At 47.8% G+C, this 16,020-nt stretch overlaps 1 protein-coding gene across 2 annotated transcripts in view; it reads right to left on the bottom strand.

Annotated features, from left to right (window-relative positions):
- Nucleotides 1-15,721, bottom strand: part of LOC119456863 (sodium-coupled monocarboxylate transporter 2-like) — a 53,521-nt gene extending 37,800 nt beyond the window's left edge. The window contains exons 1-2 of one of the 2 annotated variants that reach the window (XM_049669441.1): nucleotides 14,918-15,721; nucleotides 5,625-5,693 (exon numbers count right to left, since the gene is read on the bottom strand). In XM_049669441.1, coding sequence (XP_049525398.1) covers nucleotides 5,625-5,693; nucleotides 14,918-15,259 — 411 coding nt within the window. In that variant the 5' untranslated portion in view covers nucleotides 15,260-15,721. The remainder of the gene's footprint in view (nucleotides 1-5,624; nucleotides 5,694-14,917) is intronic. The other variant, XM_049669442.1, reaches the window with a different exon arrangement.
- Nucleotides 15,722-16,020: the final 299 nt, after the last annotated feature.

The following is a 16,020-nucleotide window of genomic DNA, read 5'->3' as shown; positions in this document are numbered from 1 at the left end:
AGAAAACGTAGGGTCCATCCTTCTTCTTCACTAACACCACGGGGGACGCCCACGGACTCTTGGACGGCTGGATGATGTCGTCGCGTAGCATTTCGTCGACTTGTTGCCTTATGGCCTCGCGTTCGTGCGCCGAAACTCGGTACGGGCTCTGACGGAGTGGGCGGACATGTTCGTCGGTTATGATGCGGTGCTTGGCGACCGGGGTTTGTCGAACTTTTGACGACGACGAGAAGCAGTCCTTGTATTGCAGGAGCAGAGCTTTTAGCTGTTCTTTCTTATGCCAAGGAAGGTTCTGATTGACGTCGAAAGTTGGTTCAAGTACTACAGTCTTCGTTGCAGGTGCACTAGAATCCGTGAAGGCAAAAGCACTGCCGGCTTGGACTATTTCGTCGATGTAGGCGACCGTTGTGCCTTTGTTAATGTGCTTGTATTCGTCGCTGAAGTTCGTGAGCATCACTCTTGCTTTCCCTTCACGTAGCTTAGCTATGCCTCTAGCGACGCAAATTTCACGATCGAGCAGTAAGTGATGATCGCCCTCGATGACGCCCTCCATATCTGCAGGCACTTCGGCACCGACGAAAATCATTACACTGGAGCGAGGCGGAACGGTGACTTGTTCTTCTAGTACATTCAAGGCATGGTAACTGATACCCGGTGGTATCGCGTTGTCCGTTGAAAGCGTTATTGACTTGGACCTTAAATCGATGACTGCACCATGTTGGTTCAGAAAGTCCATGCCTAGGATGACGTCCCTGGAGCAGTGCTGCATGATTACGAAGCTCGCCGGGTAAGTGCGATTGTTAACCGTGACTCGCGCTGTGCAGATTCCAGCCGGCGTTATTAGGTGGCCTCCCGCTGTCCGGATATCAGGTCCTTGCCAGGCCGTCCTCACCTTCTTCAACTTGGCGGCGAACGGGCCACTGAAGACGGAATAGTCAGCTCCAGTGTCGACGAGAGCGGTGACGCTATGACCATCGATTACCACGTCTAAGTCGGTAGACCGTCGTCTGGCGTTGCGGTTAAGTCGTGGCGTCGGATCACGGCTACGTCGGCTTGCTTCGCTGCTGCTACGTCGCGTCGGTAGGTCTTCTTTCGGCGGCGAAGTGTTGTCGTCAAGGCTCTTGCTAGGCGGTGTGCTGATACCTCGTCATGGTGATTCGCGAATCTTCTTCGTCGGCGGCGGAGGATCTTCGGTATTGCGTCGTACAGCAACCGCACCTCCATCGGTTGCTGCCTTTAGTTTCCCGGGTAAGGACTGGGAGATCGGCCCCGAGTGGGACCGGTGTACTGACGGCGATGGGGCGAGATGTAGCGGCCTGGTGACGGCGAGCGTGAGGGTCGTCGTGGTTGCCACTGAGCTCCGGCGAGGTAGTCGGCGATGTCACGTGGTCGCTCGCCAAGCTGTGGACGTGGCGCGTTGACGGCGAACCCTCGTAGGCCCATCTCGCGGTATGGGCATCGGCGGTAGACATGGCCGGCTTCCCCGCAGTGATAGCAGAGCGGGCGGTGGTCGGGGGCGCGCCAAATGTCCGTTTTTCTCGGGTAGCTGCGCTGGGTGACGGGCGGGCGTGCTGGCTGCGGCGGCGGCGCTGGGCGACGGAATTGCGGCGTTACGGGGCCCTGGCGCGAGCGCGGAGGGGGGCCTTGACGACGGGCGACGGCGGCGTATGTCATCGCTTCCGGCTGGGGTTGCGGCGATTCGGGAAGTCCTAGCGATTGCTGGATTTCATCCCGCACGATATCGGCGATGGAAGCAACTTGAGGCTGCGACGACGGTAGCAACTTCCGCAGCTCTTCGCGTACTATCGCCCTGATGGTGTCTCGTAGGTCGTCGGAAAGTCCTTGGACTTCGGCGTAGTGTGGCGTCGAACGGCGATTGTATTGCCGGTTGCGCATGTCCAGTGCTTTCTCGATCGTCGTAGCCTCCGAGAGAAAGTCTTGGACTGTTGTTGGTGGATTCCGTACCAGTCCGGCGAATAGCTCCTGCTTAACTCCCCGCATGAGCAAGCGAACTTTCTTGTCTTCGGGCATAGCTGGATCGGCGTGCCGGAACAATCGAGTCATTTCTTCAGTGTACATACCGATGCCCTCATTCGGGAGCTGTACACGGTTTTCCAGCAAGGCTGCAGCTCTTTCTTTACGGACGACGCTCGTGAAGGTGTCCAGGAAGGCGGCTCGGAAGAGGTCCCAGGTTGTTAGTGAACGTTCCCTATTCTCGAACCAGGTTCTGGCGCCGTCTTCAAGAGAGAAGTAAACATGGCGCAGCTTTTCGTCGCAGTCCCACTTGTTGAACGTAGCGACCCGGTCGTATGCCTCCAGCCAGCTTTCGGCGTCTTCACATGGCGAACCGCGGAAAGTCGGCGGCTCCCTGGATTGTTGCATCACGACCGCAGATGTTGGCACAGGGGCTGTCATGGTAGCTGCTGCCGAGGTCATGACTTTTGTCCTCTTGGTCTTCTCAGGTAGGGGTTCGTACTCCGGTGGCAGGTTCAGTAGCCTGCGACTAGCTCGCTGGTCGGGGTAGGCGTCGACGTCTTCTAGACCGTGTGGGCTTGGCTCACGGCTGGACGGGGGGGTCCGGTACAAGGACATAAAAGCACCTCCACCAGATGTCACGTAGTAGTGACGATGAAGCAAACAGTCGTAAAACTGGGAATGACGAAACTGATTCTTTATTGGGCGAACCTGTGCCCACAAAAGCAAGTTACACTTGAAGCACAACGATAGCGGCGAACACAGTCGGCGATCGTCGAAATCTGATCAGCGGCGAAACGCGTCGGCTTTTATACCTGAGTCATCGAAGGTTCCAGATTAATCCCTGATGCCCGCGTGTCTTCCAGAAAGTTCTAGACAATTCGCGTCGCTCATACAATCAGATTACATGGGCGTCGGTGACCACAGACGACGGATAGAAGCATTGATAACGTCCGAGAAGCTTCCAATGCAGGCGCGTCCTGCGCCGAGCGAAAACGTTTAACATTTGTCAGCCAATGTTGAAAGCGGCCACCGGTGAAAGATAAACATGTGCACGTGTCAATATCAAGCTAGAGCGTCCTCTGGCATTTCCAGCATTTGAACATGACGATTTTATATTTGTTTCATGGGCGCCACCATCTTGGGCTGTTAGACAAACAATTTCTAAGTTTTATGAGAAGTGAAGTCACGTAACATGGTCATGAAACGCTGAACGCGTTTACACAAGTATTTTCATGCTTGCGAATCGACTGTTGTAACGTACACTTCGTTGTTAAATACAGAAAGCAGCAGCGTTAACAGCCCAAGATGGCGGCACCTAACCACTTCCGTAAAAAGTCTAACTTCCGGTTTAGTAACTTAAAACGTAATTACCGCGGTGGTAGCGTAGATGATCCTTGAAAACATGAATGATTTGCTTCCGCCTTACGAGTTCCATAAAGGAAAAGGGAATGTGAAAAATCTGAAGCACCAACTTGAGAGAGAGAGATAGATAAACGGGGTGGGAAAGGCAGGGAGGTTAACCGAAGATATTCCGGTTTGCTACCCTGCGCTGGGGGAAGGTAAGGGGAAAGGAAAGACATAAAGAACAGCGGAGAGCAAAAGCAAAGGCACGAAATAAAATAGAGGAGGCTGGGAACGTCCGTAAGAACCATATATATATCTGATAGGCCACTCACTAGCTCTCTACTCCCCCGAATACAGAATTTATTTCTAAAGCTAAATGTTACGTCTGATGAACGTCACGATATCGCGTAAAAAATAGTTTGCACGTAAGGTAATTGTGCAGGTGCTGTTCAACATCAACAAGAAAATTAAATAAAAAAAAAAAGAAACGCCAAGCAACCCGCTTAAGAGGAAGTTTTGTGCATAGTAAGAATACAATGCAAATGTATATTTGAATTTTTTTTCCATTTTGTAAGTCTTTCTCCCTCATTGCGAGCTTCCTAAAAACAAGAAAACAAACAAAATACTCATACTTCAGTGTCTACGATTTCCTGAGCACCTTTAAGTGCGAACAGCAGCAATAATTAACCCCTTTACGCTGACTCTTGCGACTTCGCAGAATTATTGGTGAGAATCAAGCGATGTGGTCACAATTTACCGCCAAAGGGGATGATGCTACCATGACGCACGAGTCGTTTCTTTGTACGCTATTCGTTCTCGCGACGTGCGTTGCTCACGTGATCTCACCTCCTCATCCGCACCCATCGCTGAGTGCACCCCCGTTTTGAATAGCCCACCTAATTAAATATTTGATTTTGCAAAGCAATGCCCACATCAGCTCGTAGACTTACTTAAAGGAATAGTGTATATAAACACTAAATCACTTTTGACTGATAAAGTATATTTTCAAAACTTTACTTTCGTTAATTGAGCTCTAATAGGATAATTATTAAACGAGAATGGATGTCAAAGTTACGTTTTCTTGAATATCGCGGCGCAACCACAGAGCGCCGGTGCGTCAGCGTGACGTCACAAATTTCAAACTATCATTCTGTATTAGGGCCGTTGTCGATCAGACTCAGTAAAGGTGCTTGAAACTAGCTAACTTCAATCTTTCACTCCTCTAGAATGCAATAAGAGTTTAAAAAATATAAACATTGATTGGGAGCTTACCGCTGTCGTTGAAAAGAAAAGTGTACAATTATTGCATTCTACTGGTGATAACATATGGGGCAGAAACTTGGAGTTCAACAAAGAAGCTCGAGAACAAGTTAAGGACCGGACAAAGAGCGATGGAACGAAAAATGTTAGGCCTAACGTTAAGAGAGAGGAAGAGAGCGGTGTGGATCAGAGAGCAAACGGGGATAGCCGATATTCTAGTTAACATTAAGCGGGAAAAATGGAGCTGGGCAGGCCATGTAATGCGTAGGATGGATAACCGGTGGGCCATTAGCGTTACAGAATGAATACCAAGAGAAGGGAAGCGCAGTCGAGGACGGCAGAAAACTAGGTGGTGTGATGAAGTTAGGAAATTTGCAGGCGAAAGTTAGAATCGGCTAGCGTAAGACAGGGATAATTGGAGATCGCAGGGGGAGGCTTTCGTCCTGCAGTGGACATGAATATAGGCTGATGATAATGATGATGACATTGAATGACTCTGATACAATGTGGCCCATCCTTAGCGCTAAAGAATGACCAACGCCCGAGCAGACGTCGTCAAATGTTATGACTTCACAGCAAGCTGGTGCGGAAACTTCAATGTGGCGTCGCCACCCGTTTTTTGTGCTTGCGTCTTTTTTTGACTTGCAAAGCCTGTTCGTACGCTAAGAGTGATTTTTTATATTGTAGACGGGTAATTTACTAATACAGCGCAAAATATATATATTTTTTCTCTTTAGTGTCCCTTTATCTCTGAAATCGTACAAAGCTTGTGCTTGTAATAATAATCTTTCTACTTGCACAAACATTTTCAAGTTTTTTTTCGCCCTTTTACAAAGCATATTGGTGGCACACTATCCCATGTTTCTAAAATTTCGCAATTTCCATATAATTGCCACACAAACTTCACATTTTACTAATTTCAAGTTTCCACTACACGCAAACGAAGACAATGCGTTGCACACAACTGCACGGCACTCAACGTTTTGTTCGAACTTTGGGGGTGAACACCAAATGTTCGCAAATGATTCAATTGCGCCACTCACCGTGTTCACGATGAACGACAGCGAACCGAGCAGCCGAACTGCGATCGAGTTGAACCTCCTCTCCAAGTACTGCGAAGGGAAGAAGCGGTTGATGAGGGTTGGCGTAAATTCTGTTTTTTTTTTTTTTTTTTTTTGATATGATATGAGGAGCGTAAATTATGTTGTACGGTAGTGACACACGATGCTGTCCACACCGATGATGTGATGCTGTCCGATGGTGTGGTCCACACGATGCTGCGTAAATTCTGTTGTACGGTAGTGACACTGCAGCATCGTGTGGACCACATCTAGCGGCTTTCATAGGAACTTGAAGCAATAGGGTCAATAAAGGTTGCATCCTTGTTGAAACAGTATGCTGTAAAAGTAACACTTCCGAATCGTTGCTGACTGGCCAACGCATCTGGAAACCCCTGATGCTCTCACCCCACCCCCACCCCCTTTCATCCGTATGACAAATATCAAGAGATGTTCGTATACAATGTGAAAAATAAGCATGTCAAGCAAGCAAGAGATCCAAGTGTGTGGTGGACCCCCCAATCAATATCAGCGGACTTTTGAAGCTTTTTGCCCAGCCGAAGTCTACTTGGGGCGGTCATGAAGCACCCCGCTCCGCATTGATATTGCTACATGCATATTGCGTGTTTCTTCTGGAAGATGCGCGCGGGCGCCTAGACGAAGAAGACGAACTGCTCTGGGCTCTCGAGCTATCGGCTTTTTTTTTTTTTTTTTGCATCGAATGCTGATCTACATTCACTTTATCAAATGTTACAAAATTACTTATCTATTCTTGAAACTTGGATTGAGTCCATGCATATGTCTCTGAACGTTAGTAAAAGTGCACTCCTTCTCTTTCCTTTAGATGTTCCCGTTCACATTTCACTGATGTATCGCCGTTCACATTTCACTGATGTATCGTCAAGAGTTCATTCCCCAGGTGGATTCTCTTAAATACCTGGGAATTACATATGATGGAATACTAAACTGGAAAATCCACATTGAAAACGTCGCGTTTAAGGCAACTCGGGCTGTAGGATGGTTGCGTAAAATCAGTAACCGACGATACGGGCTGCGGAGAAACACAAGAATTATGATATATAACATGTATGTCCGACCAATTATGGAATTTGGATGTGTCTTATTTTCTGGCTGTCCAGCTTATAAAATTAAACCTTTGGTACTATTAGAAAAGGAAGATCTGCGTTTGTGCCTTGGGCTCCCTAGGTTTGTTGCAAACAACGTTCTGTATATGGAAGCGCGATTACCATGTTTAATTAGTAGATTCAAAATCCTTACTGTCCAAACGTACCTAAAGTTTTACGATTCTCCTCAAATAAGATCAATGTATGTTTTCATTAATGAACCAAGTACATTTTTTAATAATCATTGGTCGCGACTGCACACCCCTCAAATCGTATTCGTACAGGCACAGCTAACACCACTGAATGTACAAATTCAATGTACTCACCCAATAAGTCAATCCAAGAAAAACCTCCAAATAGAATTTGATGATATTTCCCCCTCGAATGCTAAACTAATGCCATTCCCATATTTAAATGACCAATTGCAAGATTACCTCTCTCACCAGGAAACAAGCAATATAATAGCCACTGACGCTTCAATGTTAGACGAAAAGGCTGGCGTAGGCATCTTTTCTCCTTCTCTTAGTTGGTCCTTTTCTATTCGCCTTCCGGATTACACGACAATTTTCATAGCAGAATTATTGGCGATTGTTTTAGCACTGCGCAAACTACCCCCGAATCAATTATCAGCTGTCGTAGTAACAGACTCTCGGTCGGTATGTGTGTCGCTTTCCTCGGCAACGAATACAACTATCTTAAATGAGTTTCAAAATTTAGTCCCTACCACGTTACAAAAAATTTATTTGCTCTGGGTTCCTGGACACTGCGGTTTATACATAAACGAAATGGCAGATTTATTAGCCAGAACATCTTTAAATGGACCTGTGCTTCATATTTTACCGGATACAGCTTATGTCACTGCATCGAGATTCAGAACGTTTTGCCTACGAAATGACTTAAGCAAATTATCGCTGATCCCATCTACAGACTTTCAGCATCTCGGTTTTGGCTGGAATAATCAGTGGTGTCCTTCTCGGCAGTTAGAAGTTACATTCTCCAAATTACGCTGTCGCATCCCGGAATTGAATTTCTATTTACGTAGAGCGGGTCTGACGATGTCCCCTCTGTGCCAAAATTGTAAGGAAATTGAAACAATAGACCACTACTTCTTATCATGCCGACGTTATTCAAACCAGAGAAAGATATTACTCGAAGCTCCACTCTGCAAAATTGGATTAAGATTAAATACACCAGTATTATTATCATTTGGGGCCTCCACCCTCGGCTATTGTCAGAGGCGTTTGTTGCGCAGTGTTTCAATTTTTAACAGAAACAAGACGATTACCCTGTTAATTATTGTAACTTTATTCTACCCTATCACATCAGTATTCATTTAACTGAAATTTGCTCTCCAAATTTGTTAGTAACATTGTATTTCTTCTGACCTTGATAATAACCTCATTTTTCACCCTTCAGTTAGTCTGACTGCTCGTTGGCACACTACTCTAGTTATAAAAAATTCTTTGTTTTTGTTTTTGCCTTCTTTTATTTTGCGTATCTCATTGTCAAAAAGAATTTTTTTAGCTACCTACTGCCGCCCGATTCTTGGCCTATCCTCCTCAGTGGGTGCGAGCCATGATAAAGGATCATCATCATCATCATCATCATCATCATCATCTATCAGCTGATCTGGCCAGCGCTGCAGCTATCTTTTGTAAATATACTTGTAAATAGCCTCCTGTACTTAATCCTTCGTTCGCGTAACATTTTGGTGGAGCGTGCCGTTCCCCGTCCTCACCACGGAGCTCCGCAGCGGCCGCACCGTCCAGCTTTCCGCCATGGCTCCCGGTGACGACACCTCGTCTGCTACTACTACTGCAACTCCAACCACAACGTACGTCACGGTTGCCACTCCCCGCGATCCTGGCATATTCTCTGGCCAAAATAATGTCGACGTTAATGACTGGCTACGCATGTATGAGCTTGTTAGCCGCAACAATCACTGGGACCCTACCATAATGCTAGCTAATGTCCTCTTCTACTTGGGCGGAACACCCCGTGTCTGGTTCCGGACACACGAGGAGGAGATCTCTAGCTGGGACGCTTTCAAGGAGAAGCTCCGCGACCTCTTTGGAAATCCAACCGGTCGGCAGCAGGCTGCAAGAAAAGAGCTTGCTACCCGAGTACAGTCTTCCACTTAGTCGTATGTCTCGTACATACAAGACGTGCTAGCTCTTTGCCGGAAAGTCAACGAGAACATGGTCGAAGTTGACAAGGTTGGCCACGTTCTCAAAGGGATCGCAGACGACGCGTTAAACTTGTTGATATTCAACAATGTGTCTACCATCGACGTCATTGTCAAGGAATGCCGCCGCTTTGAGCTCGCCAAAAGCCGCCGCGTCATTCCGCAGTTCTCCCGGCTCCCTAACACGGCTGCGACGTCGTCCTGCGTCGCCCTTACCGCTTCACCCCCCTCCAATGAGACCGTCACGCGTATTGTTCGCCGCGAGCTCGAGGCTGCCAGTCCTGCCACGTTCCATCCGCGCCCACTTGACCCCACCATTGACCAACCAGCCCCAGTGATATCCCTCATTCAGGAGGTTGTGCGGCAAGAGTTTGCCAACCTCGGTTTTCCTGCTTCCTGCTCAATCTCCCGACCTGACGCCCGACTGGTGCCGACAGCAGCGCCTCGCAGCGATCTGTATTACCCTCCCAGATACCGCAACCCTACAGAGTGGAGAACTCCGGACGACAAGCCCATTTGCTTTCGTTGCCACCGCATTGGCCACGTCGCTCGCCACTGCCGCACCTCCTGGACATCGTCATATTCGATCTACTTTTCGCCGTCTCCTCGCCCATATGCCGACCCTCGCCGCTACTCGCCTCGCCGTATGCCTCCTAGCTCTCACGTATGCGTCGATGACAGTCGTCCCACTCGCTCGCCGTCACCTCAGCGCCGTCGGTCCCCGTCGCCCCAGCCACGCCGCTATTCGTCGCCGACCAATTATGAACCCTCCCGGACGGAAAACTAGACCATGCAGCTCCTGGGGGTAGCGCTGCATTATCTTCGTCGTGTCAAAATCGCACCGAGACAGTGCTTCTGCCGCCGGGGATTATGCTACATGCATATTGCGTGTTTCTTCTGGACGATGCGCGCGGGCGCCTAGACGAAGAAGACGAACTGCTCTGGGCTCTCGAGCTATCGGCTGATCTGCAGCCAGCGCTGCAGCTATCTTTTGTAAATATACTTGTAAATAGCCTCCTGTACTTAATCCTTCGTTCGCGTAACAATATCGTTCGACTCTATCTGACAATTGTCCAAGCGCGTTCGTGCAGTCATTCCTTTTCCAGGAATACCTTCATTCCAGCGCGATAGCTCCACTTCGAAAAAAAAGGAGAAAAAGAAATTAAAGATCAGCAAGGCATCCTCTGCTCCTTTCCATCGTTACAGCAAGAAAGGAAGGAGACTGGAAACAGAAACGAGGACGGCAAAAAAAAAAAAAATATGAAAAAAAAAGCAATTGTTCGATAAGACGGTGTGAGAATTAAATAACGCTTCGGATGGCATGCGCCAATTCTCTGCGATATAAAAGCATTGTATTGCGCTATATTTGTCGCCAAGCAAAAGGGGCGTATATACTTAACCTTGCAGTTGCGACAAATCGAGAGCTTCGAAAATAACGACCAGCAGGGTGACTTGTTTGCTCTCGACAGTAGCAGCTCATTGAAGTCGTAATATTGTACTATTCATTTAGTACAAAGTTTATTATAAATGTCTAGCCGTGAAACTATTTTAAGAATAAAACTGGGAATAACCCTGCAACGCCGCTTGTATACGTTCCGTATTTACCCTAATATTAGCACCCACTTTTCCCTGAGCGCATATGACGAACAAAGTAAGATAGGGTGCCTAAATTTGAAGCAAGCTAAAATGCTGGAAAGTCTGAGCAAAAGATGTATTTTCTTTATGGAATAACTACTTGTTTAAGAATACGTGGGGCCCTAGAAAGCCTTTATACAACCGTGAGCTGGTTCAACAGCAACGAAGGCACTTGTGGAACGACGATGACAAAACTCTCATGGCACGTCAACGACGCCACGACGACTCGCAACCACAGACCCGAAGTTGACTTCTCGGTGGGCAACAATAGACTTTTCACAACGCTTGCGGTACAGCAAACCAAGTAATTTACGATACAGACAGGATACTGGCCAGGCTTGTTGCATGATATATGCCGCATGTCCAGTCCACTGTGATTCGACGTGGAGTCTTTCACGCAGTGCCCTATCGGCTACTTTCCATTTGCGTCGAAAATATATAACATGTCGCCCTGCTGGTTCGTTGAGCATAAAAGCTTAATGGCGTGCTGCGAAACACACGTGGACGACGACGAAGAGAAAGGCGACAGGACGGAGCGCAGACTTCAAACTTGCCGTAAACTGTAAATTTGGTCCAGAAGATTGCTTTCGCGGGCTATTTGATTCACATCTCTGAAACTTGACTCGCTGCACAAAAACTTGTACCTGTTTCATAGGCGTGAACCAACGTGCCGGCGGAATAATCCCAATGACCCATGGAGTATTTGCGGCCGCTGCAAGTACTGAATAATTTCACCGCGACATCACTTCGAACCATAGGCGGAAAGTTGTCATTTTTCCGGAGGAGGGGGGGGGGGGGGGGGCTGGGGCCCGACCAGCTTTCCGCAACCTACCTATATATATATATATATATATCCTCTGCTAACAATTTTCTATTTCTAGCTTTATGGCAAAAGCAATTATATCGACACCAGGCAACTTGTCGCGGTTGTCGTCGCCGTGATGTTCCGCATTCAATCCAAAAGTCATATACATGATCCACCTATACCCTGTGGGTGCGGGAAAAAGCACGTAACAATGAGCTGAAAAGGATGGCGGCTTGATGGCATTATTTCCCACGCGCTCAATATTCGGGTTAGTTGTAGGTCACGCAATCAAACGCGAATGGGAAGGAGAGCACGCGTCTTCATCTCTAGCCCTGCCGTAACTGTGAATGACTGTACGGGACTGACGCTTATGGGGCCCGCGTGCCATATCTAATTGTTGGTAATCATTAGTGGGTGCAATGATAAATGGCGACCAGGGATGGCCGCTAACTTCATGCGCGCTGTCTTCCTTGCCGGGCTGTCTTTCTGCGCCCCTAGTGTTGCAGAGTTAAGAGACAGAGGTCATCGCAGATCACTCACAGAGGTCGTCAGTAGTGGACATAAATATAGGCATATAATGATGAATCTAATTTTCAGAGTTGCGGTGAATCGCGCGCCTGTACGAACCGTTCGCCTCCCCCACTGCCGGCATTCTTCACAATGCTTGCGTTGTGAAAGCGAGTGCTCGAGGTTATCCAGTGAGTTATTTACAGGTTTACATGGTCCGTGTTTACTATGTCCACTATGCTTACTATTTTAATTTTAGGTGAATGTTTACTACAATTTATGTGGCCACTATAACTAACGTATAGACTCGTGTAAGGGCCACACTTTTCTGTCGCGATTTTGACGAGCCTTTCATGGAACCGGGCCATTTGACCTCATTTTTCGAACAACGAGTATGAAATCCTCCGTAAACCTCCGCGATCGCCTCCTCTCGACATCCAGTAGCGACGCGCGAGTGTACGCTACGCGCGACCATTCGCTGTTGAGCCCGATCAGGATCTGCACACGGAACGCAATTGCTTCTCGGTTGGATGTCTTTTTTATATTGGCTATCAACTTGGGGGTGCGGCCCTTACACGGGTGCGATCCTTACACGGATTTAAACGGCAAGAATATTCCTTCATGTAATTGTCTTCTACTTCGCTATCACTAATACTGCTTCGCCTTTCCGGCCAAACTGCACTCTTTTTTTTTTTTTTAGTACTTTGAGTCCGAGTATAAGCGCTGCTGCGCATGACTTCTAGACTTCTTTTTATTCTGATTTTGAGTGAATCCGGCTTCGCATCATTCGGTTACTGAGTGAATTCTGTATACAAGGTGTTTCAGTGAACAGTTCTCAAAATTTTTAAAGGTGGCCTGTGGCAGATAGTACAATTATAGTTCATGAGCTCCTCTACGCGAAGAGGCGGGCATTACTTGCACAAAAAATTGAAATGCATAATCGACTAATTACCAAAATTAACCAATTAAGTTTTTAGCTAATTACCTTATGGTCAATGTTGCAATTTACAAATTCTAGCCGTGGACTGCGGATCCACTTTGAACTAAATCTCAGGCTGACACCAGTGTCGAGATATTAATTCTCAATTTTGCGGAGATATACACTGGCGTGCCAGTCACTTCCTCAACAAAACGTCGTTTTATACATCAAAACACAAAAGTATGAAAAGAACAAATTGTGGGATTTTACGTGCCAAAACCACGATCTGATTATGAGGCACGCCGTAGTGGAGGACTCTGGAATAATTTAGACAACCTGGGGTTCTTTAACGTGCACCTAATACTAAGTATACGGATGTATAGCATTTCGCCCCATCGAAATGCAGCCGCCGTGGCCGTGATATTGATCTCGCGACCTCATGCTTAGCAGTCCAACACCATAGCCACTAAACAACCACGGCGCGTAAGCGCAAAAGTAACTGGAACACCAATGCATTTCCCGGCAATGTTCAGGAATTAATATCTCGAAACTGGTGCCATCCTGAGAATTAGTTCCTAGTGTATCCGCCTTGCGAATTCCACGGCTAGAATTTGTAAATTGTAACACGGGCCAAAAGTTAATATGCTAAAAACCTAATTGGTGATTTTTTTAATTAGCCGATTATGCATTTCAATTTTTTGCGCAAGTAATGTCCACCTCTTCGAGTAGACCAGCTCATGAGCTAGAATTGTGCTATCTGCCACAGGCAACCTTTAAAAAATTTTTGAAAGCGTTTGCTTAAACACCCCGTATTTATGGCCTCTGCATGCAAGAGGCGATGTTTCCATCCCTAATGCGTAAATGTTGTAAATAATTACAAGAGCTTTTTTTATTTTATTTTGTCGCCAGTCGTTAGCATTGCCTACTGGAAAGAGAATCAATATTGAGACACATATCACTCACGTGCTTTTCACACGCCGTTCATAGAAGACTCTGCCAAAGGGGTCACTGAAGTCTGCATGTTTTTTTTTCAGGGTCAAAAAAGCACGCAAAGTAATTTGAAATGAAGTGAACATACATCAACATATTCATTCTCTAGGTGTAGGCTATCCATTTAGTTGGCTACCTCCTTCTCTTTAAAAAATATAATAAAGTTTGTCCTTTGTATATATTTAAATATATTGTGTCTGTGCGTGGTGTTCTCAGCGGAAATTTAAAAAAAAATGTTAAAGTGAGTAAGCACGGATGAGGTAGCCGCTGCTGGTGCTTCTAATGCGCTTGTCCTCATATTGTCAGGATTTGCCGAAATAAAGCGCAAGTATAAATTAAAATCCGTGCACGTCCGCGCCAACAATGGTGCCGTAAGCTTTTAGCCGCAACAAAAGTGAAAATGTGCAGGCAACGCAAGAGAATCCTCAAATTACGTGGGTAACAGAACTCCGGTAATGACATTTTAGGGGCGGGGGGGGGGGGGGGGGGTTGGCTACGGATCTCCGGGGAGGGGGATCAGCCTCCCCGGGAAAATTCCGGAGGGGGCTCGAGCCCCGGAGCCTATGCTTCGAACGTCCACTTTGTCATAGTAGAAAGCATAAGAATTGCTTATACACTCAGGCACGCATTATTTATTTTTGACTTTCATTTGCTGATAAGACAAATGAGGAGCTTATACTTGAGAAATAAGTAGTGTTTTAGTCCAAATGGCTTGCTATTGGCCGGTGCCTGTGCGTCGGACACATTTGATGCTCATTGATGTACTGCCGGCTTTGCCACAACTATAGTTGTCACTCGCGTATCACTTTAAAAATCATGATCTTGCTGCGAAAGTATAATTACAGTGTTGGGTAGTCACAGCGGACGTCTGGCACATACCACAGCAATATTTACAGGGCCCACGCAGTCTCTGTGGCGCCCAGTTGACAAGGCCCTCCTCCCCCCAACACCGAACACCGATAGCTCCGGCTGATAAAGCAAGATATCAGCATATTCAACTGCTTGCGAAGGCAGCCGACGCGCAGTGTTACGAGCCACGCTCTACGCACTGTGTTGTAATAGCGCAGGTTAGAACATGAACGCCGAAAAGAAAACAGAAGAACGGTCACTGACCGAGTTGACGCTGGTCAACTGGAGCCTGTAGAAGACGGGGAGAAAAACCTCGGCCGCGATGACGTTGGAGATGGCCAGTCCGAAGATGGCTACCCAGAACTGTGTGCCCCGGTAGTACATCTCGGCGGGGTAGCCCAACACGGTGGTCGCCGACTGGAGGCTAGCCATCATGGACAGCGATACGGGCAGGAGGCTCAACTGCCGGTTGCCCAGCAGAAACGACTGGTTCGACTGGTCGCGCCGGTCCCGCCACGCGAAGAACAGTCCGATGCCCGAGGACACGGACAACATTGCGCCCAACACGGCGTAGTCCACCCCTCCGAACTTGGGCTTGTCATCCATCGCTGGATGCTGCACGTGAATGCACACCACAACGTTGCAGAATTAAACCTCAGCACCGCGCACACGGGATGAAACTCGCGGTATAACGACGTCGTTATGCCGGCAAGCCCACTTGAAGTCCCACCTTGGGCAATGAAGCCAGTGAGTCGACACGTGCGAACTTTGGTCACTTCTATCGCCAAGCGTATGCACACGACAACTTTCTTTGATGTCCGCTAGCTGGTGATGCTGAAAGGGTGGTGGAATAAGGTGCAGCACGGAGCCCCCCGAATGGCAAGGGTAACAGCATAAGGGTATTTCGACAAGTGCGGTCGTACGGATCCACTTCCTGGCAGCTGCAGGTTTCGCCCACTTGACTCGTCAAGGATACACGGCGGCTTTGACATCGGTATCGGCGGTCCGCCAAGTGCAAGAAAGCTGGCGGGTGTAGCAGGCACTATCAGCGAGCAAGCGATGCGAAGAGTTTTTTTTTTTCTTTTTTTTTTTCCACGACGGGTAAATAGCCTCGAATGTATTTCTTCGGCGTTGTGGCATGGGGGGAGTGGGGAGGAGGGAGGGGGGGGGGGGGGTTACACCTGCGGGCAGGTGAGGCGAGCGCGGGTGCCTGTAGTGACGTCAAGCAGCCCATTGATTCTGCTCTGCTGATACTGACAATGCGTAATCGATCAGCCTCCAGAAGCCGATAGTGTGTACACGCCGCTCATTGTTTCCGCCACCCCCCCCCCCCTCCCCCCGCACTCCCGTCTAGCTTGTCAACGTTG

This window comes from Dermacentor silvarum, chromosome 6, assembly GCF_013339745.2.
Source record: "Dermacentor silvarum isolate Dsil-2018 chromosome 6, BIME_Dsil_1.4, whole genome shotgun sequence".
NCBI lineage: Eukaryota > Metazoa > Arthropoda > Arachnida > Ixodida > Ixodidae > Dermacentor > Dermacentor silvarum.
This window is presented reverse-complemented; position numbering and strand designations above follow the sequence as displayed.